The following is a 19567-nucleotide window of genomic DNA, read 5'->3' on the forward strand; positions in this document are numbered from 1 at the left end:
AACACAACTCTATGATGCAGAATCTGGAAAGGACAGGGGAGCTATGGGTGGTGCAGGCAATAGCTGGGAATCTGGCACCAAACAAGGACCTCCTACAGAATTCCAACGGGAGCTGACTTGGTTACTAAAAGAAGAAGTGTAACGCTGTTCTTTACTTTTGATCTTTGAAGGCCCATCCAGAAATCCAACCCAATGTTCTGGGGTGCATCTCCATTCCTTCAGGACAAAGGTACAAGAACCTAACCAAGCTAAGCTAAGCATAAGCATGCACCGCGTGATTCTGTCCTCAGCAGTTGTCCAACCGAAGGGGATTCCTAAGGACAAAAGAGTTTGACATCCCGCAGGTAGATGTCTCATTCTTTGCCTCAATTACAGTGGAAGACAGAAGTTCAGAAAGTTTCAGAAGGCTCACCTGAGGGGGAAAAGGTTTAGAAGTCCACGGATACAAGTCCAAATCCCTGTCTCCTTGGCTAGCATTAAAGATACTCTATGTAAAGTTTAAGACAGACAGGTATCAATTCAACAACGTTCAACAACAGCAGAAGAAATCAAGAGACAAATACAATTTCCTGTTTTGGTTTTTTTGTTTTTGTTTCTCTATTTCTGCATCTTTATAACCATGCTCTTTCTTTGTTTGTTTTTCAAAAAATGGAACTTTTGTTAGCCGAGTACTTTCCTCAATGTACCCCGCAGGAGGAAAACCTCTGGTAAAACTAACGGTTTAGGCTGCCCGCTCTCCTAAAGGCTAACGTAGTGTGTCATGCCATTCACCGAACCGGAAAAGCCCTTCAGGCAGCTGCCTGCTTTTGGTGCAGGAGGACTTCCCCTTGTTGAAGGAGAGGACCAGATTTATGACAGATCAGATGAAAGTGATATGAAAAGTCAGTCTGCCACTTTGTGAATAGTTTATTGCACGAGGCCTGGGATTAAAAACTGGACATGGAGATTCAGCCACCAATTTGTAACGGGAAATGTCTGTTTTCAAATGAAGGGGCTGAGATAGATAAAACCCACCCAAGATGAGGGTTTTTTTATGCATTTTACTGCCTGATGATGCATATGCTTGCTGATTTTGATGATATTATCTGCTGTATTTTTTTATGCCGTTTGCCACGCTGTAGGAAAACACAGAGCTGCAGAAATGTTTTCCAATGACACCAAAGTGAAAACAAGGCAAAGAGGTCACAGAGGTTTCAAAGTCCGTCTTTGCTCGGAGGGGACAGTGAAACGGAGGGAAGCTACATTGGTCCACATCAAAAACGGACTTATTAGAAAAAAAATTGTCTACATTTTAAAAAAACAACAACAAAAAAAAAACAGATTATTTAAACTGAATAAGAGGTTGCACTGCAGATTTAAACGAATATTCGTGATCGATGGATTTTGCACAAAAAAAAGATGAAAATGGTATATTAAGTGAGGAAGTGCCTAGCGTGTCAGCCAGGCAACTGAATATTCAAAATGAATGCGTCTGTTTGCTCAATATTAGCATAGCAACTTTTCTAAGCAGGGCTCCCAGGTCAGAACACTCAGCCTTTTTAAATATTTGCCTGCCATTTTTAATTTTCATGGGGGGGAAAAAATAACGAAAACAAAACAGAATCCAAGTGTAGACCAAACCCTAGAATTTTATAACTTTTCAGTTGCACATTCTCTTAGCATCTCAGAAATGAGATTTTAATCATATTAGTCTTCCAAACAGCCAACCTGCAGAATCATAAGCTTCTAAGTTATCATAGCATTTATTAGAACTTATTTGCTAAAAAAAACAAAAAAACAAACAAAAATCAAACAAACCCATGCGTACCTTAATTATATATATATATATATATATATATATATATATATATATATATATATATATATATATATATATATATATATATATATATATATATATATAAAATAAGTATTTTATATTTTTACAAAACCCAGCTGCAGAATGCATATATTTTCTGGATTCAACCACCGGTTTCAAAGTCAACTCCATACCAGGTTTTCTGTGCTAAAAATAAGAAGGAAGCCCGCTTTGTGCCTGATTCCTTTCTTGGGGCCTTTAACACCTTCCTCCCACACAAAAAACATTGGAAACTTGGCATTTCCCACCATCTGAGGGGAACTTCCTGTTTTAAGAGCTCCACAAAAATGATAAATACAAATGGAGGACCACCAAAATAATTGAAAACCTGATTCTCAAAATGAATCCGATTAAGCAATGTGCATTTCTGGAGCCTTGTTCCCATCGGTCTTATCACCTTGCCCTCCCTTTCTCCCGAAAAGCGAGTCCTGCTTCTCTCTTTCAATATAGGGGAGAACAGTCCTGAAAAGCCAACTCTTTTGCATTCCTTGTGGGTGCACTTGCAGTATTAAAATTTGTGCTCCGTCCTTCCAATCAAGCTCCGGCAAACAACTTCTCCTCCACGCCCTGTTTGGATGCTTCAAGCAAGCCCTACCAGGCTACAACACAAAAATCTCTAACTAGCTTTATATTAATTGCAAGCCCTTCGGCCTTAGAGGCATCCAGCAACCTTGTACATCAGTTCATTGGTCTCAGCACCACATTCTTTTAAATTCTGGGAAAAACGAAACCCTAAGGGATCTGGAGATATCCCCTATGTTTCTCACTTCTGCTTATTAAATTAAAATAGCAATAGCACATAGACTTATATACCGCTTCACAGTGCTTTACAGCCCTCTCTAAGCAGTTTATAGAGCCAGCATATTACTCCCAACAATCTAGGTCCTCATTTGACCCACCTCAGAAGGATGGAAGGCTGAGTCAACCTTGAGCCTGGTGAGATTTGAACTGCCAAATTGCAGGCAAGCTGGCAGTCAGCAGAAGTAGCCTGCAGTACTGCACTTTAACCACTGCGCCACCAAGGCTCACAATACCTCATTGCTTTAAAGAAAACTTGAGTCTAGCAGTCAACTAAGGAAAGCAATAACTATTTTCAATGCTGTCCACTCTCTTGGAACTCATCTCCCTGCCCAGCTAAGCAGAATTGGATTGATCAAATGTATGATGCAGATCACACCGTAGCCCTAATGAACACAAGGCAAAAATTTATCGCTAGCTCCTGCATCCTTAGAGTGATGCAGAATTAATTGCAGGAACTCTTTATTTTTTTTTCTATACTTAACTGTTCTAAGTCTTAATTACTTTTCATATGAAATGGATGGAAGGTGCCAATTGATGGGGGGACCCTAAGCATTACGGTTTCTTCAGGGATGCTATTTACTTACATCAACGGGAACCAACAGACTCTTGCCAAGATGCTGATTAAAAGAAAGGCACCAGGCTTCGCTATAACCATTCAGATTTGGAACGTATTTCCGTATCGTCTCCTCGTTCAGTCGTAACCACACTCCATCGTCATTGTGGATCTGTGAAGAAGAACCCAAGATAAAAGACTTGTATTAAAAAAAAAATGGATCAAAATGTTAAGTTTTAAGAATTCGGCCGAAGAAATAAGTATATATTACATTTTTGCAATTATTATTTTTATGTATTTATTGTTTTAATCGACTCTTGAGCGACACTTTTCATGAGATGGGCAGCCATATAAATTTGGTACAGAAATAAAAATATCGTAACACCCAAGAGCTCAGCTTTGAACTTTTTTTTTTTAAAATCCAAACAAGTTTTTAAAACATTCAGGAAAGAGGTTAAATTTCCGGATGCAATAAAAATGTTTGAAATCTAAATTATTACGTAGCAATTATGATATGAAACCTTGTTTTGAAATAGCAGGTACTTTTCCATTTCAATGAATCAATCAATCAAACAAATCTTTATTCTGTCACAGATCAGCATATTTCCTATTTTTGAAAACAGTAATGCATTGCCACCAAATGTCTGAATTACACTAATGAGAGGTTAAAATCAGTATTCACCATGCAAGGATGACTGGAAACTTCAAGATTAAAAGATATACTGGAAACCAGATCTAGCCCAGTCTTAGAAGAAATTATTTAAAAGGAGTATGCATTTTAAAGGGAAAAGTTGGCTGTACAAAATTAGCTATTAATCTTTCAAATTTACTGTGTATTTTTTCCTCCCAAAACTGTAGCTGACACAAAGCAGAACTGAGTATGTTTGAATGATTAATAGAAACTTTGGAACATCACATTTAGTTAAACAAAAATCTCTACCTTAGTTTGTTCCAAAAATAAATAAATAAGTAGTGCCTCAGAAGAATTTAAAGCAATGTGGCTGGTTAATTTGTGTGTGGCAGGCTCAAAGTCGACTCAGCCTTCCATCCTTTCTAAGGTGGGTAAAATGAGGACCCGGTTTGTGGGGGCAATAAGCTGACTTTGTATAAAATATACAAAAGTATGAAGGCTATTGCTTAACGCATTGTAAGCCACCCTGAGTCTCCGGAGAAGGGTGGCATATAAAAATAAATTAAAAAAATTAAAAAAAATAATAACACAGTCTGAGTTATTTATATTCAAGCATCTCCAAGATGTTGCTGTATTTTGTGGGAATTCAGATTATTTTCACTTGAACAGATGATCTGTGGCAAAATCAACGAAAATCTTGGATGGCTTTGTGTTGTGATCCGCCGGCAGCCTGCGGAGCTGGTAGCAGAGTTGGATAGTGAGGAGTCTGGGGAGGAACATGGGCCAGTCCTGGAGTCTGGGAAAGGCTCAGACAAGGGCTCTGTGTCAGAGGCAGAGATGGGGACAGGGCCATCTGGGAGTTATGTACTGACTCCGGACCCTCCAGAGTCAGATGTCAGTGAGGCAGAGGAACAGGGGGAGCCTGTTCCCAGTGCGCGCATGCCTAGAGCTGCCAGAAGGCAAGAACAGTTAAAACAAAAGGGACGACTTGGGAGTAGGGCTTGGAGATGATTGGCCCCTCCCACAAGACATAAAGGAGGAGCAAAGGCACGTGAGCCTTTGCAGGAAGCAACTTTGTTCATGCTGGTTGGTTTAAATTCTGAAGCTCCGTTCTGATTCTGTGTTCCGTGTAGCTTTGCAAAGCTAATTGCCAATTAGGTCTTTGGCGCGTGTCAAGGGAGATAAAGGTGGCTGCTTAATCAGCCTTATCCCGAAGGACTGTGGCAGACTTCTGTCGGACTCTACAAAATATTTGTGACTCATTACGGGCTGTGAATGAACAGAATTCATAGCCGTTGAAATAAAAATAGGTTTTTTGGGACTAATTGTGTGCTTTTTACTGTCTCAGGAAGTCTAGGTCAGAACACTTTGAGGGCCATCCATCCAGATCTTAGTACTTGGGGGTAGGATTACCCAAAGGAGATTTGGGATGATGGCCATGGATGCCAAAGGCAACCAGCCTTCATTACAGTCATCTTCAAAGGATCTTAGAGGTTACCTCATCAATAAAAGTAATGGATCCATTGACTTTAACTAAGCCAATCTGTTCACTCTGAAGAGACGGGTGGCTACGGATTCGCAAGCCAGCACTGTCCTTGGCCACAAATTTGCGAACCTGGAAAAAGCACAGGGAGAATAAGGGCCCTGAAACCTAAACAAACACAGCTCTTGACACCAGCCATGTAACACAGAACCGATTTCGGGGAGTAAAAACTGCATAGTTCAACAACTATTTCTCTTAATAGCTGCTCAAAATGTCCACTAAGAATGTCCAATCAATTTGTCTCTTTTTGGATACCACAGAGAATAGAGATCTAATTAAAAATACCTGTTGTAAATATGCAAGCAAAATTAATTAAGTATAAATGTTTATTCTACATAAACACTGGTGAGAGTGAAGCTAAAGTATATAGTACCCTTCTTTGCTATTATAAATTATACTTAAATTTGAATTGGGTGAATTTTGAAAATCATTGGTTTTTGTATGTGATAACTGCTGCAAGATTATTCTATACACAAAGATGGAAAGGTTTGACTTTATCCACGAATAGAGGAATGGGTGAAGATGATGGAACTTGCTGAGATGGCCGAAGTGACTTCTTTGATCAGAGAAAAAACAGTATCTACATTCATTGTCTTATGGAGATTCTCAGTCATCCAGGTCATGGTTGTCCCAAAGGAGCTTTTTCAAGAGGCAGCTGGACTTTCTGGTTTTTCTCTGAAAACATTTTGCTTCTCATCCTAGAAGCTTCTTGATCAGAAGCGAAACGTCTTCAAAGAAAAGCAAGAAAGCCCAGTTGCCTCTTGAAAAAAGCACCTTCAGGACATTTACATTCATTGATTGGAAACCCCCATGTGGACTTTTTGTGCAAAACAGGAAAAAAAAATGAACTTATAATTTGTAGTTCTAATGATTAGAGAGGAGAGAGGAGAGAGGAGAGAGGAGAGAGGAGAGGAGAGGAGAGGAGAGGAGAGGAGAGGAGAGGAGAGGAGAGGAGAGGAGAGGAATGGCGGCTCCTACATTGGGTCAGGGGTTAAATCCCTCTTTAAAATGGAATATGTTGAAGACTTCTGGCTTACGCACAGCAGAGTTGTGATCCCTGCTTGAAACTTCCCTAGAAATTACTTTAGAAGATTCCAGCATGGAGCCTGTCAGAGGGCATTGTTCAATATGTGTGGATCACAAAGAAAACAGAGAAATAACAAACGGGACATTCAAAGACCAATTTCAATGGGCTCCTTTATGGAGGAGCCTATCTAGAGGAGGCATAGATTCCCTAAGTAACCAATGAGTGTGCATTTATTCTGATGAAGAACTAGGAAAATGTATTTGCCTGGAGTGAGTGGAAAGATCAGAGATGGCTGATACCCCGTAAGATATTATGAGAAAATTGTAGCACCATATTAAAACTCACAACCAAGATATAAAGGCTGTTTCAACATTTGTACAAACTGCAGAAGTAAAAATGTGCCTTCCTGTCTCCCAAGGGATCATATGATGATAATGTGACCTAATCAGACCTAGTTTGATTAATGAAACATCTGCAAGAAAACCCAGCTCAGAGAGCACCAAGGACCCTTCAGATCAGATCAAAGTACATGGGCACAAAGCAAAAACACCAAATGCCTAGACATCATCCCACAGGTCTGGAAGATACTTCATTTTCTTCTGTTCTTCTTGAATAGCTTTTCTTCAGCTTGCAGGGATAGGACAGACGTGCCCTGGAAGTCAACCAAGGATCCATGTAGCTGGTACTGCAATTGCTTGAAGGGTTGTGGCTCTCTGGGCAGGGCACTTGAGGACGGACAGCCTTCAAAACCCACAGGATGGGACTAAGGCTCTTCTACTTGGCATTCTGACCACTGAACAGGCATCCTTTAAAGAGGGAATTGGGGGTAGAAGGTGTCAAATCGTTGTCCTTCATATACCTTGTTTGGCAAAGGTTCAGCTTTTGGTTTTATCAGCTGGGTTCCTGGTGGGATCATCCCTTTTGGAGGATCTTTGACTTTAACTTCTAAACCAGCATCTGCAAGTGAAGGAAATCATTGTGATGTAAGAAGGATAGAAAAGCAAACTGTAGTGAGTAATTTTACCTTCCCATGCTGGGCTACACAGAATTACGCTGAAATGTCTCTAGTGTGGGCAAATGAAAATTACTGCTCGTGTAAATATGGGGGGGGGGGGGAGAGACCCTGGAAAAATGATTTGAGTATGAAAGAATCATGTGACACCTGGCTCTAGATTCACTCCATTTTCTTAAGCAATTGATATTTGAAAACATTTGTCTTCTTGAGACTGCACTCTCCATCACAAAACCTGCTGCAAATGAGTTCAGGAAATGGTGAACTTTACGACTTTTACAAGGTGCCTCAGTTTCTTTTCAGGAGTCATTCTGTGCAGCAGAATACAACATGGAAGAATGTCTTCATTTTCCTGACCTAGAATTTCAAAGGCTGATTGATAACCACAAATTCTCAAAACCGGTCAGGGGAAACATGCAAAGCTGAACCACCAGTTTAGTCGTCATTTGAAGCAAACAACTTTGGTATTAGCAGTTTGGCTATGAACCTACAGAAGTCTGAGCTGCCCTCTGAACATACAGAGACAGACCACCTGGGTGGGGCTGAGGAAATTCACTCCAGTAAAGGAAGGGACTTGGTCAATAAGTCTTCCTCATAATCAGGGCAACTACAGTGGTACCTCGGTACTCAGCTGCCATCAAATCTGGTACTCAGTGCATTTTTATATGAAAATTTTTGACCCAGTACTCATAATCATTTGTTCGGCACTCAATTCACAAGGTAGAACTTGTTGGTGACAGCTGCCTTGTGACATGCTACATTTTTTCTTATGGGAAAATTTTTTTTGGTACTCATCACACTTCCCGTAACCAATTAACGATGACTACTAAGGTACCACTGTAGTTGTTATGCCTGCTTCTCAGCAATTCTGTTTGCTTTTCTATTTGAGACAGAAAGTTCAGAAACTCAGCATAGGCTTTCTCCAAAGCTTGGCCCTCTCTCATGTTTACGAAAACAAGAGTTTCTCTATCCAAGTTTTGGCATGCAGCTATAATCGAATAATACTAGGATGTTATAAAGAGGACAAATTTCTATTCAAATATACCTATTTCAATGCCATCAATGGTAACATGTATGGTGTACAGACCAACTGCTCCTGGCGTCCAGTTAGCACAGTAAGTACCATCGTTGTTCACTCTTATCAACATGTTCTCACTTGGTCTAGGAAAAAAAAAAAAGAATATGGGAATCACGAATTCACTAATTCAGGTCTTGTGAGTGCTAAGAAAATCCAGCACAATTTCATTATTTTTCAGGAATCAAAAATTAAGAGTAATTAAACAGAGCCTTCTTTATCCTCATTATTTCACTTGTCAACATCATCTGAACATTTTGTGTATCTCAACTTTGCTTCCATCTTTCTTTGCCTTCCCACATCTGGATATCCTCCAGGTGTATACTTTCCTCTAAAACCCTTTCAGCCAGGGTTTTGTTAGCTGGGAGAAATCTACACACAATGGGGAAGTCTAATGGCTACTAATCTGTAGGAGTAAACGTAAACTAATCCGATAGGTGAATCCTTATTCAAGGTAAGGCACCACATAGTCTGATAAAACACTATGTTTTGTATACAGAATCACTGAACTAGAATCACTGCAAACAGTCACACAAACTTAACAATTCATATAGAGAAACCCAGCGACTGAACACCTTAAATATATATTTCCCATACATTAAAGGGTAGCTATGTTTTATTTCTTTTTTCCTCTTACTTGCTTGCTTGAATTCATTCATTCATTCATTCATTCATTCATTCATTCATTCATTCATTCATTCAACTTTCCCTGGAACTGTTACCTGGAGATCTTTTAGGTAGAATAGTTACTAACATCCTCTGACAAGGATAATGTAGAAATATGAAAACAATTCTGATAACTACCATATTTTTCAGAGTATAAGATGCACTTTTCCCCCCCTAAGAGAGGGTGAAAATTTGGGTGTGTCTTATACACCGAATGTAACCCTGCCCACCTGCCGCCCCCCACCCTTTGGCCTCTGCCTCCCAGCAATTTACCTCCTTACAGCAAACAGCCCGTTTCAGCTTCAGCACAGCTTGATTAGCACAAGCAGTTGATTGTCTGTTGGATCAGCCTCCCAATCAGCTGTTTCAGGCTGCAGGGATTTGCCATTGCCTATTGCCGCCCGGGCCTCCTACAAGCAGGCAAATTGCTGGGAGGCAGATATTTTTTTTCTTGTGCTAATCAAGCTGTGCTGAAAACGAAACTAAAGCAGACTGTTTGCTGTGCTGGGAGGCAGCGGCAGAGTTATTTTGAGTGTTTTATGAGTCTTATTTTCTCCTTTGTGTCCTTTTGTTGTAAAATTTCTGTCTAGAATCAACAATTAGCTGGAATTTAAAAAGCATTTCACTAACTTATTTAAAATGTTACCTGGAGGAAAATAAAGAGAGGGGAAAAAAGCTTTACATCTAACAGATTGCTTGCTGAATAACTTACTGATTCTGATTACAATACCAATCTATGCAAAGAAAAAAACAGTTCCAAACTGGTAAAATTTCATACTATTTCCCATATTCTTGCACTAGAGGATATCTTGCTTTCCTCCCCAAAAAAGGTAGGTGCGTCTTACAGTCCGGAGCGTCTTATACTCCGAAAAATACAGTAGATAATGGATAACACACAACTTTCTTTAGGTTTAAATATCATACAAAACTGTTACCTCTTAGGTGTTGGTGAAGCAAAACGTAACTCCTCAAAAGAATAATTTTCATATACCTAAAAAGGAAACAAGTGGGTCAAACTTCTACTGTGGTGTTAGTAACTTGGAATAACAGCCACTTTGGCTTCTCAGACCTCCCACAAACTGGTATGACCCCCTACAAGGCAATCTCAATTTGCTCTCTCTCCATAGGGAGACAGCTGCCTGTATTTAGCCTGTACATCTGTATTAATCTGTTTGTGAGGGGGCAAGTCTTTCTCGTACCCCTTATCAACCACTGAAGAGGCTCAAGAAACGGCCTAAACTAAAAGACGTGGAAAGCAGTAGAGGATGGATGGATGGAAGCAAAGAATTCAATTTTACATGCACTTGCTCAAAGAGGACTAGTAAGTCAGCAGCATAATTTTGAATCTAGGCTGATTTTTATATAAGCACTTAGACAGAAAGACAAGAGAGAAAGAGGGAGAGAGAGGGAGGGAGAGAGAGAGAGGGAGAGGTAGGGAGAGAGAGAAAGAGAGAGGGAGGAAGGGAGAGAGAGGGAGGGAGAGAGAGAGAGAGGGGGGAGAGGTAGGGAAAGAGAGAAAGAGAGAGAGGGGGGAGAGAGAGAGAGGGAGAGGTAAGGAAAGAGAAAGAGAGAGGGAGGGAGGGAGAGAGGGAGGGAGAGAGACAGGGAGAGAGAGAGAGGGAGAGGGAGGGAGAGAGGGAGGGAGGGAGAGAGAGAGGGAGGGAGGGAGGGACAGAATCATGTTGATGTACAGCTTGCTTCGTGACTGAAGTTACAACAGCACTCAAAAAAGTGACTTATGACCGTTTTTCACATTTACAACCGTTGCATCATCCCCACTGTCACATGATCAAATTCGGACATTTGGCAACTGACTCATATTTATGATGGTTGCAGTCTCCTGGAGTCAGGTGATCCTGTTTGGAGACCTTTTGACAAGCAAGGTCTATGGGGAAGCCGGATTCACTTAACGACGTTACTCACTAAACAACTGCGGTGATTCACTTAGCAACTGTGGCAAAAAAAAATGTTCATAAAACAGGGCAAAACTCACTTAACGTCTGTCTCTTATTTAGCAACAGAAATATGGGGTTCAATCGAAGTTATAAGTCAAGGACGACCTGTACACCTCTGGAATTCCCCCTTTCTGTATTTCAAACTGTTGTGGCCTAAAAGGTGCCGCCTACCTTCATCATTGTTATAGAAATGTAGCGTGCTTCTTTGACAATCATAGGCTCATAGGATGCTTCCAGCTTGGGGGAAGGGAGTCCCCCAAAGGTCAGTTCCGGTCCAGAAGCAGTGGCCCCCGCAGGACTGCCTGGGGCCCTCTGGGTTTTCTTAGCCTGCTCCTGCTGCAGAGAAGTTTTCTTCTGGGAAACTGGGATTGCTTTGACTTCCACCTGGAAATTTCATTAAGAAAAGAGAGATGGCGGCCGCCATAAAAACAGCAAGTAATTCTAAACCCCAGATAAGGGATTGTACAAATACATTCTGATCTTCAAGCTACCTTTTCAAATCACCCTAAAATGTTCATAAATGTACTGTATTTTTTGGAGTATAAGACCTTAGTTTTTGGGGAGGAAAATAAGAAAAAAAGCTGATTGGCGGGTGGATCGGCCTCCCGGAATACTCCCAATCAGCTGTTCCCAGAGGTGAATTTTAGCAACAGGTTCACTGGTTGTGAGCTCTGTGCCTTGCTTTTTTTTTCAACCTCCGAAACCTCCCTTTAAGAAGCTTTTTTTCAGCCTCTGAAACCTCCCTTTTTAAGAGGCTTTTTTTTCAGCCTCTGAAACCTCCCTTTAAGAGGCTTTTTTTCAGCCTCTGAAACCTCCCTTTAAGAAGCTTTTTTTCAGCCTCTGAAACCTCCCTTTAAGAGGCTTTTTTTCAGCCTCTGAAACCTCCGTTTCAGAGGCTGGGCGGGGCTACATTCGGTGCATAAGACGGTCCCAAATTTTCAACCTCTTTTAAGGGGGGGAAAGGTGTGTCTTATACTCGAAAAAAAAATGCGCTAATTGTTGTTCTCTGTTTGTAGCCAAGGCTAAAAAGCCTTTGTTTGAGCCAGACTTTTCACAGCTTCGACTTTCTAGGATGACCTGTCAGAAAGAAAAGCCAGTGGCAGGAAAGTGAATGCAGAAAATCTCTGAAAAGCATGGAGCCCATGCCATGGGGCTTAAATCCACAGGGGGCTTAAATCGTTTTTGCACATTTATAGGGGCATGGGCAATGAAGAGTTTCCTTAATGTATGTAGTGTATATTATGTAGTGTATATTGGAGGTGGTGACCCTTTGAGAGCTGTATGCAACGAAATTTCATTTTAATGTATGGTATTTTTCGGAGTATAAGACACACCTTTTCCCCCCAAAAAAGAGGGTGAAAATCTGGGTGCGTCTTATACTCCGAATGTAGCCCCACCCAGCTTCTCAAACAGAGGTTTCAGAGGCTGAAAAAAGCATCAGAAAGAAAGCTTCAGAAAAAAAGCCCCCAAACAGAGCTTCAGAGGTTTTTTTTGCTGAAGCTCTGTTTCAGAGGCTTTCAGAGGCAGAAAATAAAGCAAGGCACAGAGCTCACAACCAACAAACCTGTTGCTAAAATTCACCCCTGGGAACAGCTGATTGGGGGTATTCCGGGAGGCCGATCCACCCACCAATCAGCTTTTTTCTTATTTTCCTCCCCAAAAACTAAGGTAAGTCTTATACTCCGGTGCGTCTTATACTCCGAAAAATACAGTATGCCGATTAGTGCACATTCAAAGTGACAATAAAGTTATTCTAAGTAAGCCACAAATCCTGAGCTTCTTAAGCACTCTAGATTACCCCTAAATGGCTGTGAATCATGCAGCTGAAATATTAACTGCTTCTAAATCCCAGCAACGCTCCAAGTTCTGAAACAGGGAGACCAGTCTCAAACTAGCAACTGTTTTACGAAATTATAGATGTAATCCTGTTTCCCTGCAGGAGAGATTTGTCAGCTGCGTTCCTGAGAGGGCCTTAAACTGGAAAATTCCTTTGTCGTTCGTATAAGCCAACTACCTTCATGTTGGGCACATGAACCACTTCGCCGTATTGGTCCTTGGTTTGCACAGTGACAATTGTTGGCCAGCCACAGCGGATGTCGTCTTTGTTGAGGATCAAGGATGTTTTCTGGGGATCTGCATAGGAATCGGGTTGCAGCCACCTAAGGAGAAGACCGTTTAGCATTCCTTTCAAATTCCTGTCTCCGCAGACTCCAAAGAGGAAGAGTACAACGACACTATGGATTTTACTCTGTTAGTTGTTATTAACTCTAAGGGACGCTCATCTCCTTTTCAAGGCCATTGAGCCAGCGTTGTCTGAAGACGCTTCTACAGTTATGTGGTCAACAAGACTATATGCCGAGGCTCATGGAATGCTGCTACCTTCCCTCCGAAGTGGTACCTATTTATCTACTCGCATTTGCATGCTTTCGAACTGCTAGGTTGGCAGGAGCTGGAGCGAGGGTTGGGAGCTCGCCAGTTGCGTGGCGCTAGGTCTCGAACCTCGGCTGTCAGCTTTCCAGCTGACAAGCCCAGCATCTTAACTACTGAGCCACACCATGCACTTCGTCTTCTTCTTTTTTTTTGTAATGGCCCATTACAAAATAGAAATCAAACTCTTTCGTCACAAAGAAAGAACACATAATTTCTAGCTCAGCAAGATACAGTAACTTTTTTTTTTCTTTTGCAGTAAAATGGTTTGTTGCAGACCTTCGATGTTTAGTCAGTGTTTCTGCCATTATAAACAGTAATTTCTTCCCAAATGACTGGTCCTGATCTCCATTTCTTAAAAGCTTCCAACATACTTAAGTCTTAGGGCACACCCAATCCACACAGCTAAGGCATGAGTTGATTAGGGGAGACTGGAGGCTAACACATATAAAGAACGGTTGATGCCGTGGTGGGTTGCTACTGGTTCGCCGCGGATTGGACGAACTGGTAGTGGCGGGTGGCTCCGCCCACCCACCCGGATGTTTTTGAGCATGCGAAGAAGTGGCACACGCGAGCATGCACGCGGCCACGAGCGAACCAGTAGCGATGGGGTTTGAAACCCACTACTGGGTTGATGGAATCGAGTAGGTCTAGTTCAGGGGTTGGCAACCTTAAACACTCAAAGAGCCACAAAGGTCCTAACCGGAAGCCCCCATTCAATTCTGGAGCCAACCGGAAGTCCGGTTCCCACACCATAGAGTCTCCTCCTAGCTTGGCATCTTTTTTTCTCTGCCGACCAGAAGTCCGGTTCCCCTACCATAGAGTCTCTTCCTAGCATGGAATCCTTTTTTCTCTGCTGACTGGAAGTCGGTTCCCCCACCATAGAGTCTCCTCCTTAGTGCGGCATTCTTTTTCCTCTACCTGTCCTAACCGAAAACCCTATCAATTGTGGAGCCGACCAGTGACAGGGAACCGCAGCAGAGGGATGAAAAAGCCACATGCAGCTCCAGAGCCGCGGGTTGCTGACCCCTGACCTAGTTTAATGAAAAGAAGGACTAGGGGTGACATGATAGCAGCGTTCCGATATCTCGGGTGCTGCCACAAAGAAGAGGGAGTCAGGCTATTCTCCAGAAGTTGTGGGTGTTCCATTAATTGGACGTTGTTGAATGCTCCAACATTGGAAGTTTTTAAGAAGAGATCGGACAACCATTTGTCTGCAATGGTTTATAGGGTTTCCAGCCGGAGCAATGGGGTTGGACTAGAAGACCTCTAAGGTCCCTTCCAGCTCTGTTTATTCTGAGACTGGGAAGGAGAGACCCTCCCCCCCTCTAGAGGGTTCACCTTAATTCAACATAAAGAGTAAGAGAGGGATGGCTGTGAATATAACCGAGCTCTTGCAGTACCTGGCAAGTCTCCCACCGCTGGAGCCTGGCACACAGGAGATAAAGTCCTCCAGAAAGGACTGCTCGTTGCTCTGAACTTGCAAGGGCAGAGTTCCTTCAAGCGCTTCCAAGATAGTCGGGGAGTGAGACAAGGCTAGCCCTTTGCCCAGGATGCCCGAGTGAGATTTACAAACCTAGCAGAGACAAAAAAAAGCCATGTTACCTACTGAAAGCAGCCTTCCATCCTTGCCTTTCTTAACAAGTGTCAGCTTTGGAAGTCATATTAACACGGAAGCTTCCACGCTGCCACCTTCTTGTGCTTAGGAAAGTAGGACGGGGGGATTTAGTGGAGGGATTGTAGTTAAGACATAATAGCATTCTTCCCTTCGGTCAAGGTCATGGTGCTCCTGCATCTGGAGGAGGAGCGGTTGCGGTGGTGGCTCGAATTGGGACGGATGGTGATTGGGCCAGGTGATGGACTGAGCGGTGCAGGGGTTGGATTTGAGGTTTTGATTTACTGAGGGGAAAATCCAGAACTCTCAGATTCGGGTTTTCCCAGATGTGCCAGTATACCTACTCTAATAAAGGGAAGTTTTGAGATAATGCCTGCCTCAGAGTTTTTGATTGGAGTTGGGTTGTTCTGGAACGCTGATAACAAGATTACTTCAACAGTAAATAGAACTATTGGTGATATCCCCTGTATTTTACTTAAGAAACCAAGCTGCTGCAATTATTGAGAGTGATGTCATACTTTAAAAAATAAATAAATGTTACGAAATCTACTGCACCGACTTCACCACGGGCATGATTTTAACGCCAACTCTTCATGGGGAAGCACTCTAAAATCCTTTACTGATGTCTGGAAATGGCCTTAAAGGGCCTCCAAAATGATCTGAAGGGAGCAGAAGGGGTGTTTGTGGGAAGGGGAGGTGGGGGGGGGCGGTGCAGTGGTCAGAATGAGCCGTGGGGGCGCAGTAGTTAGAGTGCAGTACTGTAGGCTACTTCTGCTGACTGCCGGCTGACTGCAATTTGGCAGTTCAAATCTCACCGGCTCAAGGTTTCCTTCCAAAGTGGGTAAAATGAGGAGCCAGATTGTTGGAGGCAATATGCTGACTCTGTAAACCGCTTAGAGAGAGCTGTAAAGCACTGTAAAGTGGTATATAAGTCTAAGTGCTATTGCTATATTGCAGGCTGATTCTGCCAACTGCCGGCAGTTCGATCCTGACTAGGCTCAAAGTTGACTCGGACGTCCATCCTTCCAAGGTCGGTCAAACGAGGACCCAGATTGTTTGGGAGTGGGGGAGATAGGCTGAGTCTGCAAACCGTGAAGCGGTATATAAGTCTAAGCGCTATTGCTGTTGCTACATCCTTGAGATCTTTGTTTGTTTGTTTGTTTGTTTGTTTGTTTGTTTGTTTGTTTGTTTTAATTTGTATACCGCCCTTCTCCAGCAGGACTCAGGGCGGTGAACAGCCAGAATAAAACAGAACATACAAAATTTAAAAACAGTTTAAAAATAATTAAATATTTTGGTCGCAATTTAAAACAACCCAATTAAAATCAATTAAATTTAACCAAACCAGTGGGATCAAGCCAGCCCGGCTAGGTGAAATAAATAAGTTTTCAGGGCCCAACGAAAAGTCCGGAGGTCTGGTATTGTACGTATCTCTGGGGGGAGGTTGTTCCAGAGGGTGGGCGCCGCCACAGAGAAGGCTCTCCCCCTGGGGGTCGCCAGCCGACATTGTCTGGCGGACGGCACCCTGAGGAGGCCCCCTCTGTGCGAGCGTACTGGCCGGTGGGAGGCTATTGGTGGCAGAAGGCAGTCTCGTAAATACCCCGGCCCTAAACCATGGAGCGCTTTAAAGGTGGTAACCAACACCTTGAAGCACACCCGGAAGACCACCGGGAGCCAGTGCAGCTCACGCAGGAGAGGTGTCACATGGAAGCACCCCGTCGCTCCCATAATCCCCCGCGCGGCTGCATTCTGGACCAGCTGGAACCTCCGGGTGCACCCCAGAGGGAGCTCCATGTAGAGATCTTCACAAAGAAGTGACCATAACCTTCATGCAGCCACCCTCACAAACCCTGGTAAGGTCAATCACTTCACAGTATCCAGAAATTCTCTTTTGTGTGCATAACAGAAAAATACAAGGCTGAATCTAAAAGGAACAGACAATTGTTTGTATGAATGGTGTCTGGAAAGATAAATAGACACCGGAAGTCCCACGACCCAAGGGGGAAGGGCCAATCTGGTCTACCTGCAGGGCCGCCTCTTCCAGCATCTCAAGATCTTCCTCCAATTCATTGCCTATTCATAAATAGAAAATAATGGCACACAATCAAGATATATTCCAAAAGGATACAGACTCTTTCCCTAAACCCCTAATAATATTTTTTTTTAGAATTTATTGTTTAATCAATTTATATGGTTGCTCATCTCACTGATGGAATTCTGGGCAGCAAACCAGGATGAACCCATCAATCAAAATCAATTAAAAGAAGCAAGTTAAGACCAGGGGTGGGCTGCTGGGGGTTCGCAGGGGTTCGGGAGAAACTCTGGCTATGATTCTCTGCAGTTCGGAGAACCCCTAAATCCCACTCCTGGCTGGCTCCTCCCACCCTGCCCCTCCCCTCCCAGGAGTCCCCACACGGCCCGTTTTGGATTCAGGTAAGCTCAGGGCACGCACGGAGGCTCGGGGAGGGCGAAAAAACAGGCCTACTGGAAGTTCGGGAAGGCCAGAAGGGCCTCCGGAGCCTGGGGAGGTCATTTTTTCCCCCTCCTGGAGGCTCAAGGAAACCCTCCAGAGCCCTGTGAGGGGAAAAAATGCCCCCTCCCCATGGAGCAGGAGGCCAACTAGGCCACACCCACCATGGTCACCCCCCACCCCCCCGAGCAACTGGGCAGAGAACCCCTTGCTAAAATTTTTGAAGCCCACCCCTCGTCAAGATCCCTGCAAAATCTCCTCACCCACATAGCAACTTTAGGGACATGGGGCTCCATTAAAATCCTGGCCCAGCTCTAGCCTTACTTACTCCCCAAGCACTGTGCCAAATCCCCCCAACAGATCCCTAACAGATCACCTACCAATAGGAAGGGCCAGGTCCTTTTTCATTAGAGCTGCAGCGCAGGCGCCTCCTAGATTGGCCAGCTCTTTCTCAAGCTGAACGATACCCTTGAAACAAATAAAAGAGACAGGTAATAATAACTCTTGGTGAAAGCCTGTAACTCACACAAAAGATGGCCAGGATGGTTGGTCCTCTTTCGTACAGTAGGCCTCTGTTTTCTTTCAAACTGCTGGCACTGACTTGCAAACCTCTGAAAGGATGCGTCCCCAAGTTACTAAAGCACCATCTGTAGTCTCTCTTGGAGCTCCCGTCTCCAGAAGCCTTTCCCCCCCTGCCCATTTTCTAACGACGTCAGTACTTACTTCCTCAGGTCCAGGACTAAATTCATATCCTATGGCAAAACACTTGAAGCCATAAAAAGAAGACTTTTCATCCTTTACGTAATCCGATGCAGTTTCCAGTGAGAAGAGGGCTTCATTGCCTAGAGGGGAAACAGCATATTTAGCAACAAAATAAAACTGAGCAACTAAGCTGCTTACAACTGAATGGAAAAGAGTTTGTGATTAATGCTCAGAATTAAGCTTGCAAGTGTGAGTCTTTTTTTTTTCCAAAATTCATTTGTAGGTCACCAATATCATCATTTTATTTTAACGACCCCATAATCCCTTGCGGGGTGGAGTATGGGGCCGGATACCCTCCCTGTTGCCAATGTGGAGTTTTGTTCAGCAGATAATTTCTCATTGTGCCCAGAGAGAGAAATATCTGCCACTACCTACTGTGTTTCACCTACCTACCTATCATCTGTCTGTCTGTCTGTCTGTCTGTCTGTCTGCCTGCCTGCCTGCCTGCCTGCCTATCTACCTACCTACGTTTCCCTGAAAATAAGACTCTGTCTTATATTTTTTGAACCCTGAAATAAGCGCTTGGCCTTATTGCCATGCGCTCAAAAGCCCGATTGGGCTTATTATCAGGGGATGTCTTATTTTGGGGGAAACAGGGTAGGATCGAACTCACAGCCTCCTGACTGTGAGGCGAGAGCTCCACCTCTAGGCCACACCACTCACTTGTAGGTTGTAGGCTCTACTGAGCCATTAACAGAAGAATAGACCGGCTGATTTGTAAGACCTAGATTTAAAAATGTCCAAATGGAAAAAAAAAAAAAAAAACGCGAAAAAAATAATTTAATAGCACTCAACACACTAAAACTTCTTCACACTAATAAAGTTGTTCTTTTCATCTGGCTGAAATAAAAAAGAACTTTCTCTAATTCGTTTATGTGAACCCCCCCCCCCCCCGGTCCAGCCATTCTTAACTACACGTTTAAAAATGAGAATTACCTGGTAGCACTAACACCATTGTGGGCCAACCTGACGAACCAGAAAACTTCTTCAGTTCTATCCATGAGTTAAGGTTTTCATGGACAGATGCCTGCTTGGGTCCAAATCCTGAAAACTGGATGACTCGCGCAGGAATGAGCAAACGAAGGACATCTTCCGACTGAGCCGTTCCACACTGGCCATCAAACTCTATCGAGATCCACCTGACACATTCAGGAAAAGTCACCTATAAACAA

At 43.1% G+C, this 19567-nt stretch overlaps 1 protein-coding gene across 1 annotated transcript in view; it reads right to left on the reverse strand.

Annotated features, from left to right (window-relative positions):
• MYCBP2 (MYC binding protein 2) overlaps positions 1–19567 on the reverse strand; it is a 141969-nt gene that overhangs the window by 51362 nt on the left and 71040 nt on the right. The window contains 13 exon segments of the mRNA XM_070944184.1: positions 413–487; positions 3244–3384; positions 5342–5458; positions 7273–7370; positions 8471–8586; positions 10102–10157; positions 11293–11505; positions 13136–13280; positions 14952–15124; positions 17187–17236; positions 18014–18101; positions 18357–18475; positions 19332–19557. Coding sequence (XP_070800285.1) covers positions 413–487; positions 3244–3384; positions 5342–5458; positions 7273–7370; positions 8471–8586; positions 10102–10157; positions 11293–11505; positions 13136–13280; positions 14952–15124; positions 17187–17236; positions 18014–18101; positions 18357–18475; positions 19332–19557 — 1617 coding nt within the window.

Source organism: Pituophis catenifer, unplaced genomic scaffold (assembly GCF_029215685.1).
Source record: "Pituophis catenifer annectens isolate HBS135680 unplaced genomic scaffold, rPitCat1.0.hap2 SCAF_4, whole genome shotgun sequence".
Lineage (NCBI taxonomy): Eukaryota > Metazoa > Chordata > Lepidosauria > Squamata > Colubridae > Pituophis > Pituophis catenifer.